Here is a 25379-nt window from a genome sequence, read left to right as displayed (position 1 = left end):
TGCAGGCAGATCAGAAGAGGTTTACTTGATTGAAACCAGGAATGAGTAGGTTGCCTTATGAGGAAAGGTTGGAAAGGCTGGGATTGTTTTCATTGGAGTTTAGAAGAGTGAGGGGTGACTTGATTGAAGTGTTCAAGATTCTGAACAGTGTTGCCAACGTGGACATGGAAAGGATGTTTTCTTTCGTGGATGAGTCCAGAACTAGGGCACTGCTTCAAAATTAGGGGTCACTCTTTTTGGACAGAAGTGAGAACTTTTGTCTGACTTTGCAACTGTCTCAGAAGGCAGTGGAGGCAGGGTCATGGAATACTTTAAGTGGAGTTAGATAGATTCTTATTAGGCAAAGGAATCAAAGATTATTGGGGATTAAAAGGGAATTTGGAATTAGAAACAAACAGATCAGCCATGATCTTTGTGAATGATGGAATAGGCTTAAGGGCTGATTGGCCTACTTCTGCTCCTATTTCACAGGTTCATATTATCAGGACAAGAATTTCTGAGCCATTTACAGCACTTAGAATCCAAGTCTTAGATTGACCAAGATTATCCCACCAACTCCTTTACTTTCTCAGATTAACAAAATTTGGCATGTCAGCTGTGACTCTCACCAACTTTTACAGATGCACCATAGAAAGCATTTTTTCTGATTGTATCACAGCTTGGTATGGCTTCTGCTCTGCCCAAGACCACAAGGAACTACAAAAGGTCGCGAATGCAGCCCAATCCATCATGCGAACCAGCCTCCCAACCATTGGTTCTATCTACATTTCCCACTGCCTTAGGATCCCACACACCCCGGACATTCTCTCTTCCGCCTTCTTCCTTCGGGAAAAAGATGCAAAAGTCTGAGGTCACGTACCAACCAACTCAAGAACAGCTTCTTCCCTGCTGCTGTCAGACTTCTGAATGGATTTACCTTGCATTAATTTGATCTTTCTCTACAACCTAGCTATGACTGTAACATTACATTCTGCACTCTCTCATTTCCTTCTCTATGAACGGTATGTTTTGTCTATCCAGCGCGCGAGAAACAATATTTTTCACTATGTTAGTTTATGTGACAATGATAAATCAAATCAAAATCAGAGAAACGTAATCATAAACTTGAATACTCTGTTTAACACAAATGATCTCACCTTCTAACCCTCCAAATGCTGCCAAAGCAGTTTCTACATGATTAGCCAGCAACGCCAAGGGGGCATTTCTTAATCCATCTGCAACCACAATGGAAACTAAATGCCCTGCTGTCCCTGTGGGGTCACGTGACTTGACAGCCTGAGCAAAGAGCTCAGGGCTTGTTTCTGTGGTGAGTCTCAGCAATACACCTGGCTTTACTTCGAGGGCAACCAGGTCATTGAGCACAGCTGAACCTGCAACGGAAAGAAAGAGCTTTCATTTATATAGCATGTTCCACCTGCCTCGGGTTCCAATAAGCTTCACAGTTGTCCTGTTGGGGAATGCAACAAACATTTCATGCACAGTAAAGTCTTACTGTAACAGAACTGAATGACCAGTTAATTTATTTTTAATGTTGCTGTTGGAGGGAAGAATTTTGGCTAGAGCACAGGGAAAATCCCTGGTCTTCTCAAAGTAATCTTGTAGGATCTGTAATGTCCAAATCAAATAATGGAACAGACTCAGACGCACATTTCGGCACTGTTTTTAAGGCAGATTTGATTATATGCTTACAAGACGTGCGGCTTGAGTCCCCTTCCGCAAGAAGTGCAGAAAGGACAAAGAAGTTAAATGCCAAAACTAACACCTTTTTATTTTTAAAATCAAGCCTTTTGCTCAAAAGTAATCGACAAGAAAGGAGTCGTGAAAACATACAGTGAGGGAGTTGACTGGACATTAGTTTCCTGAAGCTGTTAATTTCAATGAAATTAATTTATGTAAAGTAAAATAGCAGAATTCCGTTAACAACATTCCCTTCACCAGGACTTATACTTCAAATCACTAAGGAAGCCAGTTGCAGTAACCCAGTCCTGTAAAAGCACACTGCACACCAGACTGTTGATTAACAAATGGAGCTTTTTCAGGATACATGCAGCTCCTCTGCAATATAGGAACAGGATTAGATCATGCAGCCTCACAAACTTATTCTGCCATTCAATTACACTCAGGTTTACCTGTACCTCAACTTCACTTGTGCATCAGGCAGTGACTGAGGAGGAATGGAAACCAGTAAAAGGGAGATATTCACAAGAGAACATTTCCCCCCCTGCCCCCAAAGCAAAATACTGTGAATATTGGAAATTTAAAAGAAAATCGAAACTGTTGGAAATACTCAGCTGGTTTTGCAGTAAGACAGCCAGTGCTTCAGGTCGATGGATGGACTTTCTAATTGTTTGGATTTTTAAAAAGTTTACTCTTTCACGGGATGTGAGTATCCCTGGCTAAGTCAGCATTTATTGCCCACTCCCAACTGCCTTCAAGGTAGTGAGCTGCCTTCTTGAAGTGCTGCAATCCATGTGGTGGATTATAATGGAGGATGTGATGGAGTATAATGTTAGCAAGTGTGAGGTTATCCACTTTGGCAGAAATAATAGTAGGAGGGATTACTATTTAAAGGGCGAAAAGCTGCAGCATGCTACGGTGCAGAGGGACCTGGGGGTCCTTGTGCATGAGACGCAAAAACCCAGTCTGCAGGTGATCAAGAAGGCGAATGGTATGCTGGCCTTTAGAGCAAGGGGGATAGAATATAAAAGCAGGGAGGTCTTGCTGCAACTGTACAAGGTACTGGTGAGGCCGCAGCTGAAGTTCTATGTGCAGTTTTGGTCACTGCACTTGCGGAAGGATATTTTGGCCTTGGAGGGAGGGCAGAGGAGGTTCACTAGGCTGATACCGGAGATGAGGGGGTTGGACTACGAAGAGAGACTAAATAGACTGGGTCTGTTGTCGCTGGTGTTTAGAAGGATGAGGGGGGATCTTATAGAGATGTATAAGATAATGAAAGGGATGGATAGTGTAAAGGTAGAGAGATTCTTCCCGCTTAGAAAGGATAGCAGGACTACAGGGGGCACAGCCTCAAGATAAGGGGGGGCAGTTTAGATCAGAGTTGAGGAGGAACTTCTTCACTCAAAGGGTGGTGAATCTCTGGAATTCTTTGCCTGTTGAAGTGGTGGAGGCTACCTCGCTAAATATATTTAAGTCACGGGCAGATAGGTTTTTGACAGTCAAGGGAATGAAGGGTTATGGGGAGAAAGCAGGAAAGTGGAACTGATCCACTTCAGATCAGCCATGATCTTATTGAATGGCGGGGCAGGCTCGAAGGGCTAGATGGCCTACTCCTGCTCCTATTTCTTATGTTCTTATGTGGTGTACGTACACCCACAGTGCTGTTAAGGGAGGGAGCTCCAGGATTTTCACCCAGCAACAATGAAAGAGTGGTGATATATTTCCAAGTCGGGATGGTGAGTTACTTGAAGGGAAACTTGTAGATGGCCCTGTCCCATGCATCTGCTGTCATTGTCTTTCTAGGTGGTAGAAGTCACAGGTTTGGAAGATGTTGATGAAAAGGCCTTACTAAATTGCCGCAGTGCATCTAGTCTAGGTGGTCGAGGTCTTAGGTTTGGAAGATGCTGATGAAAAAGCCTTGCTAAATTGCTGCAGTGCACCTCGTACACAGTTCTCAGTGCTATCATTGTGCGTCATTGTTGGAGGGAGTGATTGTTGAAGGTCGTGGATGGGGTGCCAATCAAGCTGGCTGCCATATCCTGGATTGTGGTAAGCTTCTTGAGTGTTCTTTGAGTTGCAACCATCCAGTGTTCTACCACTTCTGATTTGTGCTTTTTGGGTGGGAGATAGGTTTTGGAGAGTCAAGATGTGAATTTGTCACTGCAGAGTTCCCAGCCTCTGACCAGATCTTGGAGTGCAGTGTATATGTGGCTCCTCCACAGAGTAATAGAGGATTACAGCATGGAAACTGGTCCTTCGGCCCAGCTTGCCTATGCCATTCAGTTTTTACCACTAAGCTAGTCCCAGTAGTCCACATTTGGCCCATTTCCCTCTATACCCATCTTACCCATGTAACTGTGTAAATGCTTTTTAAAAGACACATTATACCCGCCTCTATTTCTACCTCTGGCAGCTCATTCCAGACACTCACCACCCTCTATGTGAAAAAACTGCTCCTCTGAGCCCTTTAGTATCTCTCCCCTCTCACCTTAAACCTATGCCCTCTAGTTTTAGACTCCCCTACCTTTGGGAAAAGATATTGACTATCTATGCCCATCATTATTTTATAGACTTCTATAAGATCACCCCTAAGCCTCCTATGCTTCAGCCTCTCCTTATAACTCAAACCATCAAGTCCTGATAGCATCCTAGTAAATCTTTTCTGCACTCTTTCTAGTTTAATAATATTCTTTCCATAATAGGGTGACCAGAACTATACACAGTACTCCAAGTGTGGCCTTACCAACGTCTTGTACAACTTCAACAAGACATACCACCAACTCCTGTACTCAATTTTCTGACCAATGAAGCCAATCAGGCTGAATGCCTTCTTCACCACCCTATCCACTTGTGACTCCACTTTCAAGAAGCTATGAACCTGTATATTAGACCTCTTTGTTCTATAATTCTCCTCAACACCCTACCATTAACTAATTCCTGCACCGGTTCAATCTATCAAAGTGCATCACCTCGCATTTATCTAAATTAAACTCCATCTGCCATTCATCAGCCCACTGGCATAACTGACCAAGATCCCATTGCAATCCTAGGTAACCTTCTTCACTGTTCACTATGCCACCAATCTTGATGTCATCTACAAATTTACTATGTCTCCTATATTCTCATCCAAATCATTAATATAAATGACAAATAACAATGGATCCAGCACCGATTCCTGAGGCACATCACTGGTCACAGGTTTGAAAAACAACCCACTACAACCGCCCTCTGCTGTCATCAAGCCAATTTTGTATCCATTTGGCTACCTCACTCTGGATCCTGCGAAATTTAACCTTATGCTACAATCTACTATGCATTGCCCTGTCAAAGGCCCTGCTAAAGTCCATGCAGACAATGTCGCTACACTGCCCTCATCTACCTTCTTGGTTACCCCTTCAAAAAAACTCAATCAAATTCATGATACATGATTTTCCACTCACAAAGCCATGCTGGCTGTCCCTAATCAGTCCTTGCCTCTCAGAACACCTAACAACTTAGAACATAAGAAATAGGAGCAGGAGTAGGCCATCTAGCCCTTCGAGCCTGCCCCGCCATTCAATAAGATCATGGCTGATCTGTCGTGGCTCAGTTCCACTTTCCCGCCCTCTCCCCATAACCCTTAATCCCCTTGCCTATCAAAAACCTATCTACCCGCGTCTTAAATATATTTAGCGAGGCAGCCTCCACCACTTCAACGGGCAGAGAATTCCAGAGATTCACCACCCTTTGAGTGAAGAAGTTCCTCCTCAACTCTGTTCTAAACTGCCCCCCCCCCTTACCTTGAGGCTGTGCCCTCTAGTCCTACTGTCCTTCCTGAGTGGGAAGAGCCTCTCCACCTCTATCCTATTCATCCCATTCATCATCTTATATGTCTCAATGAGATCGCCCCTCATTCTTCTAAACTCTAACGAGTACAAGTCTAGTTTATTCAGCCTCTCCTCATAGTTCAACCCCCTCAACTCTGGTATCAGCCTAGTAAACCTCCTCTGCACTCCATCCAAGGCGTAAGTGCGGCGACCAAAACTGCACACAGTACTCCAGCTGCAGCCTCACCAGTGCCCTGTACGGTTGCAGCAAGACCTCCCTACTTTTATATTCAATCCCCCTCGCTATGAAGGCCAGCATCCCATTCGCCTTCCTGACCGCCTGCTGCACCTGCAGGCTGGGTTTTTGCGACTCATGCACAAGGACCCCGAGGTCCCTCTGCACCGTTGCATGCTGCAGTTTTTCGCCAAGTAAGTAATAGTCTTAGCCACTACAAACGTTAGGCTCACTGGCCTGTAGTTCCCAGATTATTCTCTGCAGCTCTTCTTAAACAATGGCACAACATTTGCCACCCTCCAATCTTCAGGCACCTCACCTGTAGCTGTCGATGATTCAAATACCTCAGCTAGGGGACCTGCAATTTCCACCCTAGCCTCCCACAATGTCCTGAGATATACTTCATCAGGTCCCAAGGATTTATCTACCTTGATGCACTTTAAGACTTCTAGCACTTCCTTCTCTGTAATATGTACACTTCTCAAGACATCACTACTTATTTCCCCAAGTTCCCTAACATCCATACCTTCCTCAACAGTAAATACCAATGAGAAATAATCATTCACAATCTTACTCATCTCATGGACCTGCACAAAGATGACTTGTTGATCCTTAAGAGGCCCTATTCTCTCCCTAGTTACTCTTTTTCCCTTTATGTATTTGTAGAAGCTCTTTGGATTCTCCTTTGCCTTATCTGCCAAAGTAATCACGTGTCCTCTTTTTGCCATCCTGATTTCTCTCTTAATTCTACTCTGACACCTTCTACACTCTTCAAGGCAACTATTTGATGCCAGCTTTCTATGCATGCAATATGCCTCTTTCTTCTTCTTGACCAGGGCCTCAATTTCCTGAGTCATCCAGGGTTCCCTATTTCTACCAACCTTGCCCTTCACTCTAAAAGGAATGTGTTCAGCTCCTGGTAGTCCCAAACATGTTGATAGATTGAGGGAATCAGCAACGGTTTGTATGAGTGAGAACTCTCTTAGATTTGTTCAAATTTCAATTTTTTTCATCTCCACATGGCTTTCAATATCCCAAAGTGACAATTACGTGAGTGACTCTGCATGTGCTGTGAGGGAGTGGGAGATGAGAATGAGGAGGAGAAAAGAGAGGTGAGGGCTAGGGGGCCTAACTGCCTTTTATAAAACTAGGCCAAAGTGTCGGAGAACTAAGGTGGGCCTTCTAACCAGCCTCAGTAAAGCAGGCTGGTGTCCCAGCTCAACATCTACAATTGAGAGAAATTGTATAATGCATATAAATATAACTGGGTGGCACGGTAGCACAGTGGTTAGCACTGCTGCTTCACAGCTCCAGGGACCTGGATTTGATTCCTGGCTTGGGTCACTGTCTGTGTGGAGTTTGCACATTCTCCTCGTGTTTCTGTGGGTTTCCTCCGGATGCTCAGGTTTCCTCCCATAGTCCAAAGATGTGCAGCTTAGGTTGATTGGCCATGCTAAAATTGCATCTTAGTGTCCTGAGATGCATAGCTAAGAGGGATTAGTGGGTAAAATATGTAGGTATTTGGGGGTAGGGCCTGGGTGGGATTATGGTCGGTGTGGACTCGATGGGCCGAATGATCTCTTTCTGTACTGTAACATTTCTATGATTTTCTATGATTCTATAACACATGAAGTGCCTACCTTCCAAACTAAGATGAGCTGCTTTCGTTCCACAATGTCTTTCAATGAAGTCCTTGAGGGAACCATGCTGTGGTTCAAATACCAGCTCCCACTGTGACCATTCTGCAAGATCTTCCAACAAGGGAGCATTCAACAGGCATGACAAAGCCTGTTCCTTATTCAGGTCCCCCAGGAGCCCGACAGAGCCACTTGAATCGGCGTTGCAGTGACTAAAGGCAAAATTTTTTGTTTATTAATACAAGCCAAATAATATCCTGAAATATGAGAAAGAGGGGGACTCATCACATCAATGCCTCTGGGTGCAGTAGGTTTAATTTCTCAGTGCCTCACCTGGATTCATCAACGTATAGTGTGGCTTCATATAGTACCAAGTTTCGAAGGTTGTTATGGCCACTGCATGACTTGGTTTGACATTGGATCATCTTGACCATATTAGACAGCGTCCCATGTCCAAGTTCCTTGCTGTCTTTCACTCTAAACTGGCTTCTCAATGCAGCTTCAATCGCTGGAAACTGCAATCAGGGAATGATTACGTCATTAACAACACTGCTCTTTACTTGGCGCCTTATCACCTTGTGATGAAACAACTCACTGCAATCCATACGAGTGTTATAAAACAATGTTTTAAACCAAGCCACATTACATAACCAGAGTTTTAAACTGAGAACTTGTCTGAGTAGAACACAGTCAGTACAACAAAGAGCTAGCCTCCGAATGATCACCAACTATCTAACTTCCAGCAAGCAGACAATACCACACGTTAAGGGAGCAAAAAAAAATACAGAATATTCAGAAAACTTTAAACTTGATTTCAATGAATTGAGATGTATAAAATGTAAAGAATGGAAACTAGAAAATGAAAAAGAAGCAAAAAAAGACTAAACACAATATAAGTTCAGAAGCAAACAAGTCATTGCAAATGTATCAGAATTTTGAAATCAGATTCTGAAAATAATTGCTTGCTGTGAGCAAGATTGTTTTCTTTAAAGTATGGTTTCACTTCGACTGCTAATTCATCAGCTTGTGGTATACCTGAGAACAGGTGAACAGCCCAATCTCTGGCTTCAACATTTGGGAAGGATTAAAGTTTAAAAACTTTTAAAGTTTATTTATTAGTCACAAGTAAGGCTTACATTAACACTGCAATTAAATTCCCATAGTCACCACACTTTGGCACCTGTTCAGGTCAATGCACCTAACCAGCACACCTTTCAGACTGTGGGAAGAAACCAGAGCACCTGGAGGAAACCCACGCAGAGACGGGGAGAATGTGCAAACTCCACACAGACAGTGACCCAAGCCAGGAATCGGACCCGGGTCCCTGGCACTGTGAGGTAGCAGTGCTAACCACTGCGCCATCCTGATCAGAGATTAATCAGAGAACTCAGGATTCTGTCTGGTATTGCCCCAACTGCAGTAGAAGCTTGGGTTTATATTGCTTCTTTAACATAATACAATGTCCCAAGGCATTTCACAGGAGCATTATAAAATAATACATTATAGCTGGCCACATGTAGAGATGATAAAAGGTTTACTCCAAGTAGTAAATTTTAAGAAGCATATTAAAGGAGGAAAGTGAGATAGAGGGGATTGGGAGGTAATTCCAGTGTTTAGGGCTTTGGTAGCTGAAGGCATGGCCACAATTCATGAGAGACCAGAATTGGAGAAGTGTAGACATCCAGGGAATGTGGGGCTGGAGGGAATTAAAGAGATTTGGAGCAGTGAGACCCTGAAAACAAGGATTAGAATTTTAGATGTGGCATGACCAGGGGCCAATGTAGATCAGCGGTCACACTGGTTGTTGTGGCAGAGATTGGGATGACCTCAAGTCTAGGGAGAGTAGAATGTGAGAGGCCAACAGGGAGTGCATAGGAATAGTCATGTCTAAAGACAATAAAGGTATGGATGAAGAGTTCAGTGATGAACTGAGGCAGGTGCAGAGTTTGGCGCTGTACTGAAGATAGAAAAAGACAATCTTAGGGATGTGGTCAGAGTTTCATTTCAGGATCAAATGTGACATCTAGGTTGGAAACAATCTGATTCAGCTTCTGAAGACTTCCATGGAGATTGGTGGCAAGGGAAGAGTTTATAGCAGTGAGAGATGAAAATGGCTTTAGTCTTCCTAAAGTTTAGTGGGAGGAAATATCTTATTATCCAGTAGAAGAGGGGTAGCACAGTGGTTAGCACTGCTGCCTCACATCATCAGGGATCCGGGTTCAATTCCCGGCTTGGATCACTCTCGTGTGGAGTTTGCACATTCTCCCTGTGTTCTGGTTTCTTCCCATAGTCCAAAGACGTGCTGATTAGGCCATGATAAATTCTCCCTCAGTGTACCCAAACAGGCACCGGGGTGTGGCGACTGGGGGATTTTCACACTAACAGCATTGCAGTGTTGATGTAAGCCTACTTGTGACACTAATAAATGAACTCGAGAAGATGTTGGCAAGCAATGTGACATTTTGAAACCATATTGTGACTGAGAAAGGTAGCAGTGGGGTTGTGCTGGGTGTCATCAGCATACATGGAGAAACTGACAATGTTTTGAGATTTTGCCACAGAAAAGCAGCATATAGATGACATATTGGAGGGAGGCTGTGGAGGTAATGGGAGTGGGAAGAGAAGCTATTGCAGGTGATTCTTTGGCTACAGTTACCTAGATAAAAATGGAAACGTTCAAGTACTGTTCACATGAGACACCTTATATTGGGAATGTCATGAACATAGATCATGTCCATCATACCGTGCCTTCATATCTTCCCAGCACAAGTTTCCATATGCATATTAATCTGTAACCTATAAATTATATTATTTTGTCCATACCCCCTCCCATTCCAAATGGCACCTTTCAGTAAACCTACTTACCATGGACTCCTTGAGAGTTCCACATTGCCTGATGAAGTCAAACACATCTTGGTGACTAGGTCGGAATCCACAAGTTCTGGCATCTTGTGGAAAGAGAAACAGATTGCCCCCAGCAACTTCTTCTAGTAGCTGTGAAATGAAACAAACCATCACTACCTTGGATTAGGAATCTTTCCTCTGTGGATGTTACACTAACCTTCTTGGATATTATACTCAAGTGAAAATCCACATTCAGTTTGTTTTCAGCGTAGGTTATACTGTTGTAGCATGCAGAACGGTTTCTACACATGATGAAGATCAATACTGCACAGCCTGGGTATCAACACATCCACCCCACTACTGACCCATAAAATGCTTCACTTGCTTAGAAAACTCATTGTGTAAGGCATTGTAACCACAATTAACAAAGGAATGTCATAAGAAAGGTGAAGCAATGAAACAATGGTCAATTGTTATTTTGTGCATCAGGAAAGCAAAACTCGAAATGACCTCAATAAATGGGATCACCTACTTCCCAGTTACAGATGCTGGCAACGTTAGCATCAACAATCAATCAATCCTTGCAGATTCAATGGAAGGTTACTAACTATACCACTGCAGTACAGAATATCTTTTTTGAGAGATGAAAGGAGGTAATTTTCTTTTTCATACATGTGCAAAACTTTTCTGACAATTACTGTCCAGCTTTTCAAAATAAAAGGCAATGCAGTCTAGGTGGTGAAATATAACAGCACACTGTCCTCTTCAGTTAAGGTTACAAGTAGCCCAAACTTCACAGAGTCAATGACCGGAATTTTACCGGCATGCCTGCCCCGATTCTCGGAGCGGGCGAGACTTGGAGAACAAGATTCTCCATTGGCGTCAGGCGGGATCGTACGAACCTCAGGCGGACGTGCTGGTGAAATTCCACCCAATGTTTCAGTGTTAAATTAAACAAAGATTAAACAATTAAACTTTTACCACAATGAGTGCAAAGTTTACCTCAAATAAAGCACAACACACTTACCCGAGAGTGTTTCACCAGACATTCAAGGAAAGTGCCACGTCCAATACCAACAAAAGCCTTCAATTTGAAGTGATCAACCAACTTTCTCTCCAGCTGAGATAAATAGACGAGATTCAAGTACCCAGTCACACTGGAGAGATTTTTCTGTATATATTCTCTTACAGATTCTAAAAGGCAATACAGAAACACAATAATAAACTCAGCAACACAATACTCGTCACATCACCCAAAGAAAATCCTGCAGCTATCAGTCCAGTGGAGAAGTACAATAAGGTCAGCACTGCGTCACTGCGTCAGGAACATGGGTTCAATTCTAGCCTTGGGTCACTATCTGTGTGGAGTTTGCATGTTCTCCCCGTGTGTATGTGGGTTTCCTCAGGGTGCTCCAGTTTTCTTCCACAGTCCAAAGGTGTGCAGGTTAGGCTGATTGGCCCTTAAGAGTCCCAGGGTGCGTTGGTTAGGAAAATTAGTAGAGTAAGTACATGGGGTCATGGGGATAGTACATGGGTAGGATGACCTGTTGGAGAGTTGGAGGAGAGTCGGTGCAGACACGATGGGCCAATCAGCCTTCTTCATTGGGGGTGGGGGGTGCATGGTGGCACAGTGGTTAGCACTTCTGCCTCACAGCACCAGGGTCCAGGTTTGATTCCTGGCTTGGGTCACTGTCTGTGCACAGTCTGTACATTCTTACCATGTCTGCATGGGTTTACTCCAGGTGCTCTGGTTTCCTCCCACACTCCGAAAGACATAAGAACATAAGAAATACGAGCAGGAGTAGGCCTGGTTAGGTGCATCGGCTTTGCTAAATTCTCCCTCAGTGTACCCGAACAGGAGTGTAGTGACTAGGGGATTTTTGCAGTAACTTCATTGCAGTGTTAATGTAAGCCTACTTGTGAAAATAATCCTGAACAAATAATTAAATAAATGTAGGGATTCTAATAACTTGAAGCACAGTACCACAAGTGGTTGGATTCCCACGATCCACCACTTTCCTTGTTACCGCATCACACAAGCATTGTGCAAAGCTGGTGAGGGGGAAGCTTCAGAACTGGGTGCACGCACGTGCACCAACTGCTGACTTTGGAGTAGCAGTGGTGTGCAAGGTAGTCCTTATTGTGAGCACTGGAGAGAAACTGAATTGAGAAAGAAATAGAAATAAAATCTTTTAAACATGGCGTGCCTTTGGCTGTTTTACCATGCTAAAGATGTTGCTGACAACTGGCTTGAAATAAGGATTATGGGAAATCGCCTGACTTCTGCTTGGCATCTCATTACAATAGGACAACCAGTGGCAGACGCTGTCCAATCTGTGGGACAGAGCAACTGGAACCCACTGCAGCTTTGGTTAACGATAGATTCATTCACGGTGATACAGCAGCAGAATGGTGTCTATTTTTGTTACTTTTTCCTTACAGCGGATTACTAAATCAAACCAATCCCCATGATTCAACAGGATCTCACCTTCACTTGGAGGTGGAGTTTCATTGTTGATGGTTCCGTTTACTGTCGGTGTGCTTGGCTTTTCTTTAGCCACCAAGTCCTGAGGGACTTCCAGTGAACCACAGCAAATGGCTAATTGAAAGAGTGCTCTGGCCAAATGATCCTCTTCAACCTTAATCAGGAATTCCTGAAAATGCTGATTAAAGGGAGAGGAGAAGTACTATTAGGTGGACCAGAGTCAATATCATTCAGATGTTTCATTTGCATTAAATTCCTCTGCAGACACTGGTATATTCCACAAAATTATAAAGATAGAGAAAGGCAAGAGAGGGCAATGTCTCAGCAAAAACAATAGAAGAGTTTGCAAAAAATACGTAAACATAAAGGAAGACTTATTTAAAAGTGAAAGCAAACAAATCAGTTGGACCATAAGACATAGGAGCAAGATTAGGCCACTCGGCCCATCGAGTCTGCTCTGCCATTCAATCATGGCTGATATTTTTCTCATCCCCATAACCCCTGGTCCATCAAGAATCTATCTCTAACTTAAAGACACTCAATGACCTGGCCTTCACAGCCTTCTGTGGCAAAGAATTCCACGGATTCACCACTCTGTGGCTGAAGAAATTCCTCCTCATCTCTGTTTTAAAGGATTGACCCTTTAACCGGAGGCTGTGCCCTCTGGTTCTAGTTTTTCCTACTAATAGAAATATCTTCCCCACATCCACTTTATCCAGGCCTCGCAGTATCCTATAAGTTTTAATAAGATCCCCATCATCCTTCTAATCTCTAATGAGTACAGACCCAGAGTCTTCAACTGTTGTAAGAAAGTAGTTGACTACACTGCATTAAGTGGATGTAGGATGGAACCAAGTGGAAACCATTAACTAATTTTCAGCTTAATATGAAAGCTGATGCTGAAATCTGCACTGAAAACCAAAAGTGCTGGAAAATCTCAGCAGGTCTTGAAGCACCTGTAGAAAGAAACAGGATCAATGCTTCAAGTTGAATATGACTCCTCTTCAGAGTTTTGAAAATGAATAATTCAACTCTAATTCAAATCTTTCTCTGCACATAATACCAGCCTGATTGGGTGGGATCTTCTGGTCACACTCGCCCCAAGGTTGGAAATTCCCACCTGGGATCAACAATCTTTGCATTGTGCGGTCCTGCCTGCTACGATTCCTGCGCAGGCGGGACAGGAAAATTCAACCCATTGAGCTTTTCCAGTACCATGTTTTTATTTATGTTTAATTTGGGTTTTTTTTATTGAATGTATATGTCACTCCAGTTGTGAAACTGTAAAAGATTATAAATGCTACAGCACTGTGTCCATCACAGAACTCATAGCCACTTGCTGCTGATAAAGTGAAGCCATTGTACTCTGCTGTCAGAATGCTTGCTCGACAACCCGTCTTGGATAAGCTGCAATTTCCTCTAGCTGAGAATGATAATGTCTTCTGTCACCATCACAAGCTCCGCACTTCTAAACTCTAGGTCATTCTTTGCTGTCTTTCAACACCCCCTGTTCCCACTCCCCAACATTGGTGACTGGCCCATACACGGCAATTTCCTGCCTAAGTAGACCTATTTTCCCATCCTCCTCTCCTCCCAGACTTAAAAAAACTCACTTCTAACAAAGTTTTTGGTCCCTCACAAAATATATCCTTCTATAGTCTGGTGCCAATTTACATCTCTTGTGGAGCAGCCAGAGATGGTTTCTATATTAAAGGCTTTAGATAAACTCAAGCTGCTACAATGGGCAGTGCAACTTGACTGTACAGTGGTCAAAGCTGAAAGCAGAGCAATTGTAATGTAGCTGCTCACAACAGAATGGAATGAGTGACAGAATTCCACTCTCTTTTAGATTCATGCATCAAGTGCATTCAATTACTCTCCTGTATTTCTGTTTGAGAAGAGTTAGGAAGAACATCTGCCCATTTCAATCTATAGATTTAAGGAAAAAAATTTGAAAAATACATGAATAGGATGGAAATAGGGGGATATGGTCCCTGTAAGGATAAGGTGTTTTAGATAAGTTGAGTAGCATGGTCAGTGCAGGCTTGGAGGGCTGAAGGGTCTGTTCCTGTGCTGTAATTTTCTTTGTTCTTTGGGTGTCTGGAACTCATTGCTGGGGGAGGTAGTAGAAGCAGATACAATAATGACTTTTAAGGGGCGTCTTGACTTGACAATGATGTAAATGCATAAGAAGTTTGGAAAGGTTCACTAGACTAATATCAGGACTGACCGCATTGTCTTATGACAAAAGGCTAGACAGGCTAGGCTTGTATCTGCTGGAGTTTAGAGCAGCAAGAGACAATTTGATTGAAATGTTTAAGATTCTGAGGGGGATTGACAGGATAGACATGGAGAGGATGCTTCCTCCTGTCAGAGGATCTAGAATGAGGGGGTCACGGTTTAAAAGTAAGAGGTTGCTGCTCACTTAAGAAAGAGATGAAGAGAATTTTTTTCTCTCAGAGAGTCTTTAGAATACACTTCCTCAAAAAGCAGAAATACAGTCTTTGAATATCACTAAAGCTAAGCTAGACAGATTTTTGATTGACAAGGGAGTGAAAGGTTATCGGAGGTAGGCAGAAGTGTGGGCTTTGAGGTTGCAATCAGATCAGCCATAATGTTATTAAATGGCAGAGCAGGCTTGAGAGGCCAAGTGGCCTACTCCTGCTCCTAATTCATATATTCATAATAGTAAAATAGTATTAAAGGCAGCTGCCTGAGTAAATAGAAAGAAGATCTCTCAGTTAGATGTTTTTGCATTCATTTTGTCTTATGTTAATGCTGTATGGCTTACATTGGCAAAATTGGTCCAGTATTGACAGTGTACATTTTTGGTACCAGTATACCAAAAATCTTGGCAGTGCACTCATGCCAAAAGGTAACTACAATAAGTGCATGGTACTAGTTTCCAAAAGGCAACAGAAGTGGAAAGTCAGTTGCACCTGATCCTATCAATTTGTTTACCATACATACCATCATTGGAGATGGTTTTCTTTTCTCAAGCTTCAATTATTAATTTTAAAAGCACATGACTTAAAAATCATAGAAACTCTACAGTGCACAAAGCCGCCATTTGGCCCATCGAGTCTGCACCGACCACAATCCTATCCAGGCCCTACCTCCATATTCCAACATATTTACCCACTAATCCCTCTAATCTACACATCTCAGGACACTGAGGGGCAATTTTAGCATGGTCAATCAACCTAACCCACACATCTTTGGACTGTGGGAGGAAACCGGAGCACCTGGAGGAAACCCACGCAGACACGAAGAGAATGTGGAAACTCCACACAGACAGTAACCCAAGCCAGGAATCGAACCCAGATCCCTGGAGCTGTGAAGCAGCAGTGCTAACCATTGTGCTACCATTTTGACAGAAGCAGTGGGTCTGAAAAGCCTCCTATGTGAAGCTTTCTGTTCACCACCCCTAGATCACATATGGCCAAGATACATGATCCTAACCCTAACCCACACTTTCTAAATATTCTGCATAAAATGGCCGTCTGATAATATCCCATTGCCTACCATTCAGTGGAAAATAATGGCATGGCACCTGGTACCCATGTTAAAACTATTTATTCTATTGCATTGAATGTATAAGAAAATGCAGTCTGCAGGTCAGGCATAGTGGGAGCTCAAATGGACACCCTCAAAAAACATACTGACACCCAACAGAAAGACAAACGGACAGATACTCAAATTACAAACAACATCCAATATATCAAGTCCTTTTACAACATAAAACAAGACACACAGCCAGTTGCAAAGTTGTTGTATCTGGAACTTCAACAGAAACCAGTTCACCTATGCTTCTCCTTGCAGCTAATTCCCTTCCTGTCCCACAATGCTAGTGCACGGCAGCCATCACAAAGCCGTAGCAGGATGCGGGCTTCTGAGGAATGGAAAGCTTTTTTTAAAACCAAAAGAGCACAGTCACAGAGAGATCAGTCTTGAATGAAGACATGGGATAGAATGGTTATTCTGCAGCGAGAGGTGCCGGGTGAAGAACTCCCCATTTACGCAAGTGTTTTTATATAAACAGTACATACAAAACTATTTTGAAAATAAAGGCACCTGTTAAATTAAAAGTCAGCTGAAAAGGTGACTATGATTTACTGGTTCCGCTCTATCTAGAAAAACAAGATATACAGGGAGACCTGGCAAAGTGACTGGAAAATTCCTAGCATTCTTATACCCAACAAACACCCAATTATTTCTCTCGCTTCCGCCCCATGAGATGCTTGCATAACCAATCATCATTAGGCTATTACTTCAAACAGGTGAATCAAGATTTTATAAAACATAACTACGTACCTTTGTCATTTTATCATTGAAGACACCTCGTGTGTTGATGAACACCTGAAAGACTGCCTCTGCTGCTGACATGGAGACATATTGCTTCCGGAGAAGCAGAGATCCACTGGTAGAATAGAGCTGTGGTCCACCAGCAGGTTCCAGCACAGTTTTCTTCACTTTGTTCAATCGATTGTTCACTTCCTCCTCTATTTCCTTCTGAACTCGATTTCTTGCCTTTTCTACAGCAGCCCGTTCAGTGTTTAAAGTTTTTGCTAGTGTCTGTTCAACAAAGTTTCAACATAAAAACTATTTATTCATTCCTTTTCTTCACTTTCAATGACTGTATCTCCCTTTGCTTCCCACCTCTCAGCAACAAACCCAATGTACAGCTGACAGTGCAGGTACTAACTTGCACTGTGCCCTGTTCACAGATCTGCTCCCAGTAACGGGGACATAGAACACAGAAAAACTACAGAACAGGCCCTTTGGCCCACAAGTTGCGCCAATCACATCACTACCTACTAGGCTTACCTATAACCCTCGATCCTATTAAGTCCCACGTACTCATCCAGAAGTCTCTTAAAAGACCCTATCGAATTTGCCTCCACCACCACCAACTGCAGCCGATTCCATTCACCCACCACCCTCTGAGTGAAAAACTTACCCCTGGCATCTTCTCTGTACCTACTCCCCAGCACCTTAAACCTGTGTCCTCTCGTAGTGAGGATCCATATCCGCTTTCTGCGGCCCGGGAGCGATGTGACAGAGGCGCAATTTTCAAAATTTTTTTCTAACTGCCCATGCGCAGTTCAGAGCGCTGATGTACTTCTGGTGGATGGGAGGAGGGAGGAAGGCCCGGTCATTATCAGTTGGTGGGGTGGGATGGGGGGCTGAATTCTATCCCATCACATTTCTAGTGCTGATCATTCCTGTTACAAATGCCATGAATGTTGTTTTTTCTCCCCTACACCAGCAAGTTCAGAAGAAGTAGAAATTATCTTATTACCATTTCCCAAATTCTAAACTTGAAAATGCAGCTCTTAGAATTTACTGCAAGTTGGCTGTTGCTAAACACAATTGCAAAGGTTCAATTGTGCAACCTTTCAAGCAACGGTTATTTGTATATGTTTCAGTACTCAACTTCATTAAGGGCTTGGATATGTACAAGGGTAGATTTTGCGAGTACAGGAAGCAGACAGAAGGGACTCCACAGCTATAATAGTGCACGTGCACTTAATCTGTGAAACTGTCAAAGTACTTGGCTGTGATATATACTGGGGGGGGGGGGGGGGGGGGGGGCAGCAACATTATGTTGTGGGGGTGGGTGCATAAGGGGGAAAGCTGTGTTGTGGGAACCATTGCTCCCACTTTTTGCTCTTGGGCCGCTTCATCCGCTTTCTGCAGCCCAGGAGTGATGTGACAAAGGCGTAATTTTCACATTTTTTTCTAACTGCGCATGCGCAGTTCAGAGCTCCGATCGTTTCGGGCGCAAGAAGCCCCGCCCACAGTGCGATTCAGACTCGCGATTTTTTTTCAGGTTGTGTGGGTATGGGGGTGCACAGAAGTAGATTTCCAAATCTGATCTGAATTGCCCTTAGATTCAGCACTTAGAATGAAAGTGGTAAAATCGGGCCCTAAGTGTCAGAATATTCCAAGATAACATGGAACGTCCGAAAAACAGTTGGACAATACAGCATGAGAGGGAATAGAAAGATATGCAGAAAGTGGAGGTGAGATAGGTGGAATGGGAAAATTTGATTTATTATTGTCACATGTATTAACGTACAGTGAAAAGTATTGTTTCCTGCACGGTATACAGACAAAACACTGAGAAAGGGTAAATATGATAATATATTAGTGGTTGAAATGAAAATGATCTATCAAAATAAAATAAAAACAACTTACTGATACTAGAAGTCCAATGCTAGTAATTCTTATTCCAAGCTCGTACGGCGAATCACAATGATATTGTTCTGCTAAGTGTTTTATGAAATCGGCCAAATCTATTTTTTGTGATCTGTTATTTCTTCTGTACTGCTGGAGACTCTGATGGGGAAAAGTAACCCATGAATGTCTGCAAGTATTTGTAACGACAATGACAATTATAAGAACAATAAATACAGTGAACATAAAGGAACCAACCTTTGACAAGCGAGGGATTCTGAAAGTTTATATGCAGATTTTAACACCATCACATTCTCTGCTCTTCAAGGACATAGCAGGAAGCATTAAAAACTGACGTGGGCAAAGCTAGAAATTATAACACATATGCTACACAATCCCTGATGTGTGTTAATATTATTTTTTATTTTATTTATGAGTGTCACAAGCAGGCTTACAGTAACACCACATTTAGGTTACTGTGAATATTCCCCCGTCGCCTATTCTGTACACTGAGGGAGAATTTAGCATAGCCAACGCACCTAGTCAGCACACCTTTCAGACAGTGGGAGGAAACTAGAGCACCCAGAGGAAACCCAAGCAGACACAGGAAGAACATGCAGATTACACACAGACAGTGACCCAAGCCCCGGCACTGTGAGGCAGCAGTACTAACCACAGTGCCACTTAGTGAGCTAAGCTCAGCTAGAGGAGGGATGGATGGAACTTTGCGTGTCTCCCTGTCCAAAACAGCAATGACAGTTGGAGGAAAGAAGGGAGCAACGTGAATAAATTCCCATGCAACGTGGGGGAAACTGGTCTCTCGATCTTCTCTTCTTTAACTCTTCCTCTTTCAGCTTTATCAGCACAATGGCACTACTCACAGTGCTAGGGACTGGGTTCAATTCCCAGCTTGGGTCACTGTCTGTTTATGGTTTGCAGGTTCTCCTTGTGCCTGCATGGGTTTCCTCTGGGTGCTCTGGTTCCCTCCCACAGTCTGACATGCTGGTTAGGTGCACTGACCTGAACAGGTGCCAAAGTGTGGCAACTTGGGGAATTTCACAGTAACTTCATTGTGGTGTTAATGTAAGCTTTACTTGTGACTAATAAATAAACCTTTTTTTGATATTTTGGTGTCCGAAGCAGCAAAGTCTTCTGAAGACACTGTTGAAAATGCAGGGAAGGCTGAATGTTGTGCAGGTGAGGCTGAATGTAGCCAGAAAGATAACAACACTGGAGGGAGTCTGTAAGCAAATTAACCGCCTACTCTCTTGGTGTCAACTAACACATGGTCCAGAATAAAAGAACCAAGGGTTCAGCTCTTACTAAAACTTTACCTCATCAAAGTAAACTTTTACCCAGCTTCTACAGTAACCATCAGCAAAAGGATTCACCTGACAAGTCTTAAAGTTTATACATTTGGTAAGTTGTGAGAAAACATTAAAAAACAAACCGGAAAACTTGATTTCTTTGGTTCTCAATGAATAAAACTAATCTCACTGTAAATATAACCCAGGTTAGAGTCCAATAGGTTTATTTAGTAGCGTGAGCTTTCCGAGGGCTGCCCCTTCAGAAGAATCAGATGGCAGACAGTATGCAGTTTCATACCAATTAAACATGCCACAGACTGTACCTGTAAAATATCCACTGTCTCAATTTCAAAAATATCCTCATCCTTCAGTGAATGGGGCACTTTGAACAACCTGTGTACAAGGGGTTGCTTGCATAAAGGGCCAAGTTTCAGATCTTCAAAGTTCTGCTTGTTCTTCAACGCTGCCAAGCACTGGTTCAGCTCATATAGAGTACAGACACTCCGGATACTTTCAAATGCCTGAAAATATGTCATTAGAAAGCATTAATTTGCTTCATTTAAAGAAGGCACCTTGTCGTACATTAGGACAGAAGAGAAGCAGTATCACAGCTGTAAAAAGGCATGAATGACGACGTTTGGTAGTTGGTATTTAGGTCTATGCTGGAGGAAAAGCGAGACAGTGGGGAAGAGCAGAAATCCCACCCACTGGAACACCAGACCAGAATGGTCAACCCATCACTTACTTCAATGAAAACAGTGACTTCTCGCTGCGTCCGACGAAGCTCCTGAATCGCAGGGAGCTGTCTGGCAGGTTGCCAGATGCCAATGTCTTTCAACTTTTGTATCCTGAAGTGATTACAAACTCTATTCAACACCTGTATGCAGAGAGAAAGAGTGAAAGGAGGAGAGAAAGAGAAATGGGAAGTGGGGTGGGGAGAATGACCGAGACAGAGGAGAGAGCATGACCAAGACAGCATGTCAGACAGAAAAGAAAGAAAGGAAGATGGGGAGAACACAAACTTTTAGTTGCAATTGCTGCGGTTCTATAATTCAGGCTTTATTTGCTAAATAAAAATGCTGGTGTTTGCCTCCAGTTTATTTCAAAAGCTTTAATAAAGTTACACCTGTATATGCGTGAAATGTACTTTTGTCTATTTTTTTCTTTTACTTTTACGAATAGAAGCAGTATGTGAACACACAAGGCCATATAACAGATCTCTTGTCTGCAGAAGCTATTCCCAACTGAAGATTCCTCAATTTGTTTTGATTCGCACAGTGATGTCTGAATGGTGCAGAAAGACACATCTGAGAAGTGGGGAAGAGAAACAGCACATATACACTCACAAACAGGGGAAAAACATGTATAAACATGATTAGTACTTGAGTAGTTTCTCTATCCCAAATTACCACGAGTATAGTCTTGTATGAGGAATGGTTGAGGACTCTACTGCGAGGACTGGATAGAGTGGAAGTGGAGAGGACGTTTCCACTAGTAGGAAAAATTAGAATCAGAGGACACAACCTCAGGCTAAAGAGACAATCCTTTAAAACAGAGATGAGGAGGATTTTTTTCAGCCAGAGAGTGGTGAACTCTATGTCGCAGAAGGCTGTGGAGGCCAGGTCATTGAGTGCTTTTAAGACAGAGATAGATAGATTCTTGCTTAATAAGGGAATCAGGGGTTATGGGGAAAAGGCAGGAGAATGGGGATGAGAAAAAATATCAGCCATGATTGAATAGTGGAACAGACTCGAAGGGGTGAGTGACCTAATTCTGCGCCTATGTCTTATGATCTTATTTTCCCAGTATTCTGTGGTAACGTAAAGTAACATGAAAAGCATCTGTATTCTGAGGAATTCTCTACCCCAAAGGACTGCCTGGTGGATGAAGTGGCACAATGGTTAGCACTGCTGCCTCACAGTGCCTGGGACCCGGGTACAATTCCTGGCTTGGGTCACTGTCTGTGTGAAGTTTGCACTTTCTCTCCATGTCTGCGTGAGTTTCCTCTGGGTGCTTCAGTTTCCTCCCACAGTCCAAAGATATGGTGGTCAGATGGACTGGCCATACTAAATTACCCTTTAATGTCCCAAGATGTATCAGTTAAGGGGATTAGCAGGTTAAATACATGGGGTTGTAGAAGTGGGCCTTGGTAAGGTGCTCTGTTGAAGAGTCAGTGCAGACCCAATAGGCTGAATGGCCCCCTTTTGCACTGTAGGGATCCTATCAGTATATTTAAGACCGATGTCAATAAGAATTTTAGGCACTAAAAGAGGCAAGAGAAATGCTGAAAGTGCCAGAACAAAGCACTAATGTAGAAGTTTAACCATGATCATATTGAATGGGAGAGGAGGTTTGAGAGGCCACATGACCTACACCTACCCATAGATCTTATGTTCGGTCAGTTTAGCTCAGATGGCTGGTTCGTGATGCTAAGCAACGCCAACAGGATGGGTCCAATACCCATACCAACTGAGGTAATTCATGAAGGCCCCTTCTTAACCTTGCTTTTCGCCTAAGGTGTGGTGACCCTTGGGTTAAATCAAATCGATCAGTGCCTATGATCATCTGGGACTATGACAACATTTCTTACCTTATGTTCTTGTGCATGTGTGTCTGTGTCTATTAAAAAAAGCTCTTCTCATATCACTAGGCAAATTTATGGTTCAAAGAATCCTTTCTATCAGTTATTTCCACGTACCTTCACTTCAGTGACGTGTTCTCCTTCAGCAGCAAGAGCGCGAATAAACTCATCAATCCGCTGGTTCACATCTTCCAAACTGAAGGGTTTACTCCCATGGTACACCAGCATACTTGGGACTGATGTGTCCATTGCCTGCATGGCTGAGCTATGTTCCTCCCTTACGCGTGGGAAGTAATTTTGGGGGAATCTGTCCTGCATTCTTCTCTTCTTCAGTTCTTCCTCTTTCAGTTTTTTCAGCTCCTCTTTTGATATTTTAATGTCCAAAGCAGGAAAGTCTTCTGATGACGCTGCTGACAGCGCGGGGGAAAATGGGCGTTGTGCAGGGGAGGCTGAGCGTTGGGCGGGGGAGGCTGAATAGTGTCCTGGCTTTACCCAAGCGTTGAGATTTTGATTAAATGCACTGGAGTCAGCTGGTTGCATTACCCAATTTGCCAAACCCGATGGTGCAGGGTGGGTCAAGTAGGGTGCAGGCACAGGATCTTTTGTGGATGTTTCCTCCTTTTGGCAACCTCTCTGTTTTGCCCTGGCCCCACTTTTCTCAGTATCATCCTCCAAAGATGTCGTCGACAGCGCTGGAGAGGCTGTTTGGCGTTCTGGATTACCAAATGTTACTTGTGGTGCTGTGGGTCCTGCTCCAAAGATGAATGGTGAAGGTATTAATGGTGGGCCATAGAGGATGCCATTTTGTGGTGTTATATTCTGCCCATGCATTGTACCTGCAGTTCTGCATATTGCTGACAAATGAGGGGAAAAAACATTAGATTTTGGCATATTTCCCCGCAGTTCATCAAACATCATAATACTGAGATTCAACTTTCACCTAAAGGCACTGGTTAATGTTTCTTCTTTATAAATGATCATCAAAGAACAAGCACTATGGAATTCACTACCACAGAAAGTAGTGGAGGCCAAAACGCTGTCCGACTTCAAGAAGAAATTAGATATAGCTCTTGGGACTAAAGGGATCGAGCGATGTGGGGAAAAGGAGGAGATCAGGGTGTTGAATTTGATGAACAGCCATGATCAAAATGAATGGCAGAGCAGGCTCAAAGGGCCAAATGGTCTACCCGTGCTTCCATTTTCTATGTTGCTACATTTCATTCAAGGAAAGAAAGAAAGTGAGGATAGCAAAAGGGTTGGGCAGAGGTGGGGTGGGGGAGAAAGAGAAAAACATTCTCCTGAGGTGGCAAAATAAATCAAAAGTTGAAACAAGCCATAATGGCTTTGTGGATTCTGCTGCCAGCTTTCAATCATATCGTCAAAGATACAAAAGACTTGAACACATTGCATCTTAACCACACTCATCCAAGTTCATTAATCTCACCATAATTCAACAGACTAAATGTTTGGAAAAGTTTTTCAAAAATTGCATCCCACAGGTCTATTCAGTAAAAGCATATTATTTTGATGGTTTAGACCGTGCCGAGCTATCAGAATGAATATCTGGTTTAAGAAAATTAATGTATTTCAACTTTACATTTATGTCTAACAAAGATAAAAAAAAAGTAAGGTAGACAGAATTGATTAAAGTTGTGTTCTTTTCAAGAAGGATGCGTTTCAGGACTGTTTGTTTTTTTCTCCTCTTCTACTGAACCTCTCACTCCTGCCTTTGTTACCTCTATTCGACTGATCATTTTAACACTCTCAGCTGGCCTCCCTCAGTGCCTCCAAACTCATCGATATCCTAATCTGCATCAAATCTTATTGATCCATCAGCTCTGCTCTCATGGAATTATCGAATGGGGGTTACAGCATGGTAGGAAGACCATTCAACCTATCTGTACTGGCTTTCTACCAGAGCAATCTAGTTGATCTCACTCCCCTGCCCTTTCCCAGCAACCCTGTACATTCTTTTCTGTTCAGGTGCTTATCCAATTTCCTTTTACAAACATTGATTGGACCTACCTTCACCACACTCCCTCACAGAGGATTCCAGATCCTAACAACTTGCTGCATAAAAAGGTTTTCCTTCATATTGCCATTTGTTCTTTTGCCAATCACCTTATTTTGCTGTCCTGTGTTTATCTCCCCCTGCACCAGTATCTTCCGATCTACTTGGGAGTTTGCATGTTCTCCTCGTGTCTGTGTGGGTTTTCTCCGGGTACTCCAGTTTCCTTCCACAGTCCAAAGATGTGTGGGTTAGGTTGATTGGCCATGCTAAGAAATTGTCCCTTAGTGTCCAGGGATGTGTAGGTTAGAGGGATTAGTGTGTATAATATGTAGGGATATGGGGGTAGGGCCTGGGTGGAATTGTGTTTGTTGCAGACTCGATGGGCCGAAGGCCTCTTTCTGCACTGTAGGATTCTACGATTCTATGACTGTCCAACCTCCTTATGATTGTGAATACTCTTATTAAATCTCCTCTCAACCTTTTCTTCCAGGGAGAACAACTCCCAGCTAATCTCTCATAAATGAAACAAAAAACAGAAGATGCTAGAAAATGTCAGCAGGTCTGACAGCATCTGTGGAGAGAGAATAGAGCTAATGTTTCAAATCTGGGTGACCAT

The 25379-nt window shown here is 43.0% G+C and overlaps 1 protein-coding gene across 5 annotated transcripts in view; it reads right to left on the bottom strand.

Moving 5' to 3' along the window:
• LOC145356537 (uncharacterized) overlaps nucleotides 1–25379 on the bottom strand; it is a 112869-nt gene that overhangs the window by 65263 nt on the left and 22227 nt on the right. For all 5 annotated transcript variants that reach the window (XM_080209287.1, XM_080209286.1, XM_080209288.1 and 2 more), the window contains 11 exons: nucleotides 22870–23606; nucleotides 20917–21048; nucleotides 20495–20692; nucleotides 18886–19026; nucleotides 16999–17259; nucleotides 12688–12862; nucleotides 11227–11393; nucleotides 10221–10349; nucleotides 7689–7870; nucleotides 7359–7567; nucleotides 1137–1370 (listed from right to left, as the gene is read on the bottom strand). In XM_080209287.1, the coding sequence (XP_080065413.1) occupies nucleotides 1137–1370; nucleotides 7359–7567; nucleotides 7689–7870; nucleotides 10221–10349; nucleotides 11227–11393; nucleotides 12688–12862; nucleotides 16999–17259; nucleotides 18886–19026; nucleotides 20495–20692; nucleotides 20917–21048; nucleotides 22870–23606 (2565 nt within the window). The remainder of the gene's footprint in view (nucleotides 1–1136; nucleotides 1371–7358; nucleotides 7568–7688; nucleotides 7871–10220; nucleotides 10350–11226; nucleotides 11394–12687; nucleotides 12863–16998; nucleotides 17260–18885; nucleotides 19027–20494; nucleotides 20693–20916; nucleotides 21049–22869; nucleotides 23607–25379) is intronic.

The sequence above is a fragment of the Carcharhinus amblyrhynchos genome, chromosome 21, assembly GCF_965287045.1.
Source record: "Carcharhinus amblyrhynchos chromosome 21, sCarAmb.v2.hapA, whole genome shotgun sequence".
NCBI lineage: Eukaryota > Metazoa > Chordata > Chondrichthyes > Carcharhiniformes > Carcharhinidae > Carcharhinus > Carcharhinus amblyrhynchos.
This window is presented reverse-complemented; position numbering and strand designations above follow the sequence as displayed.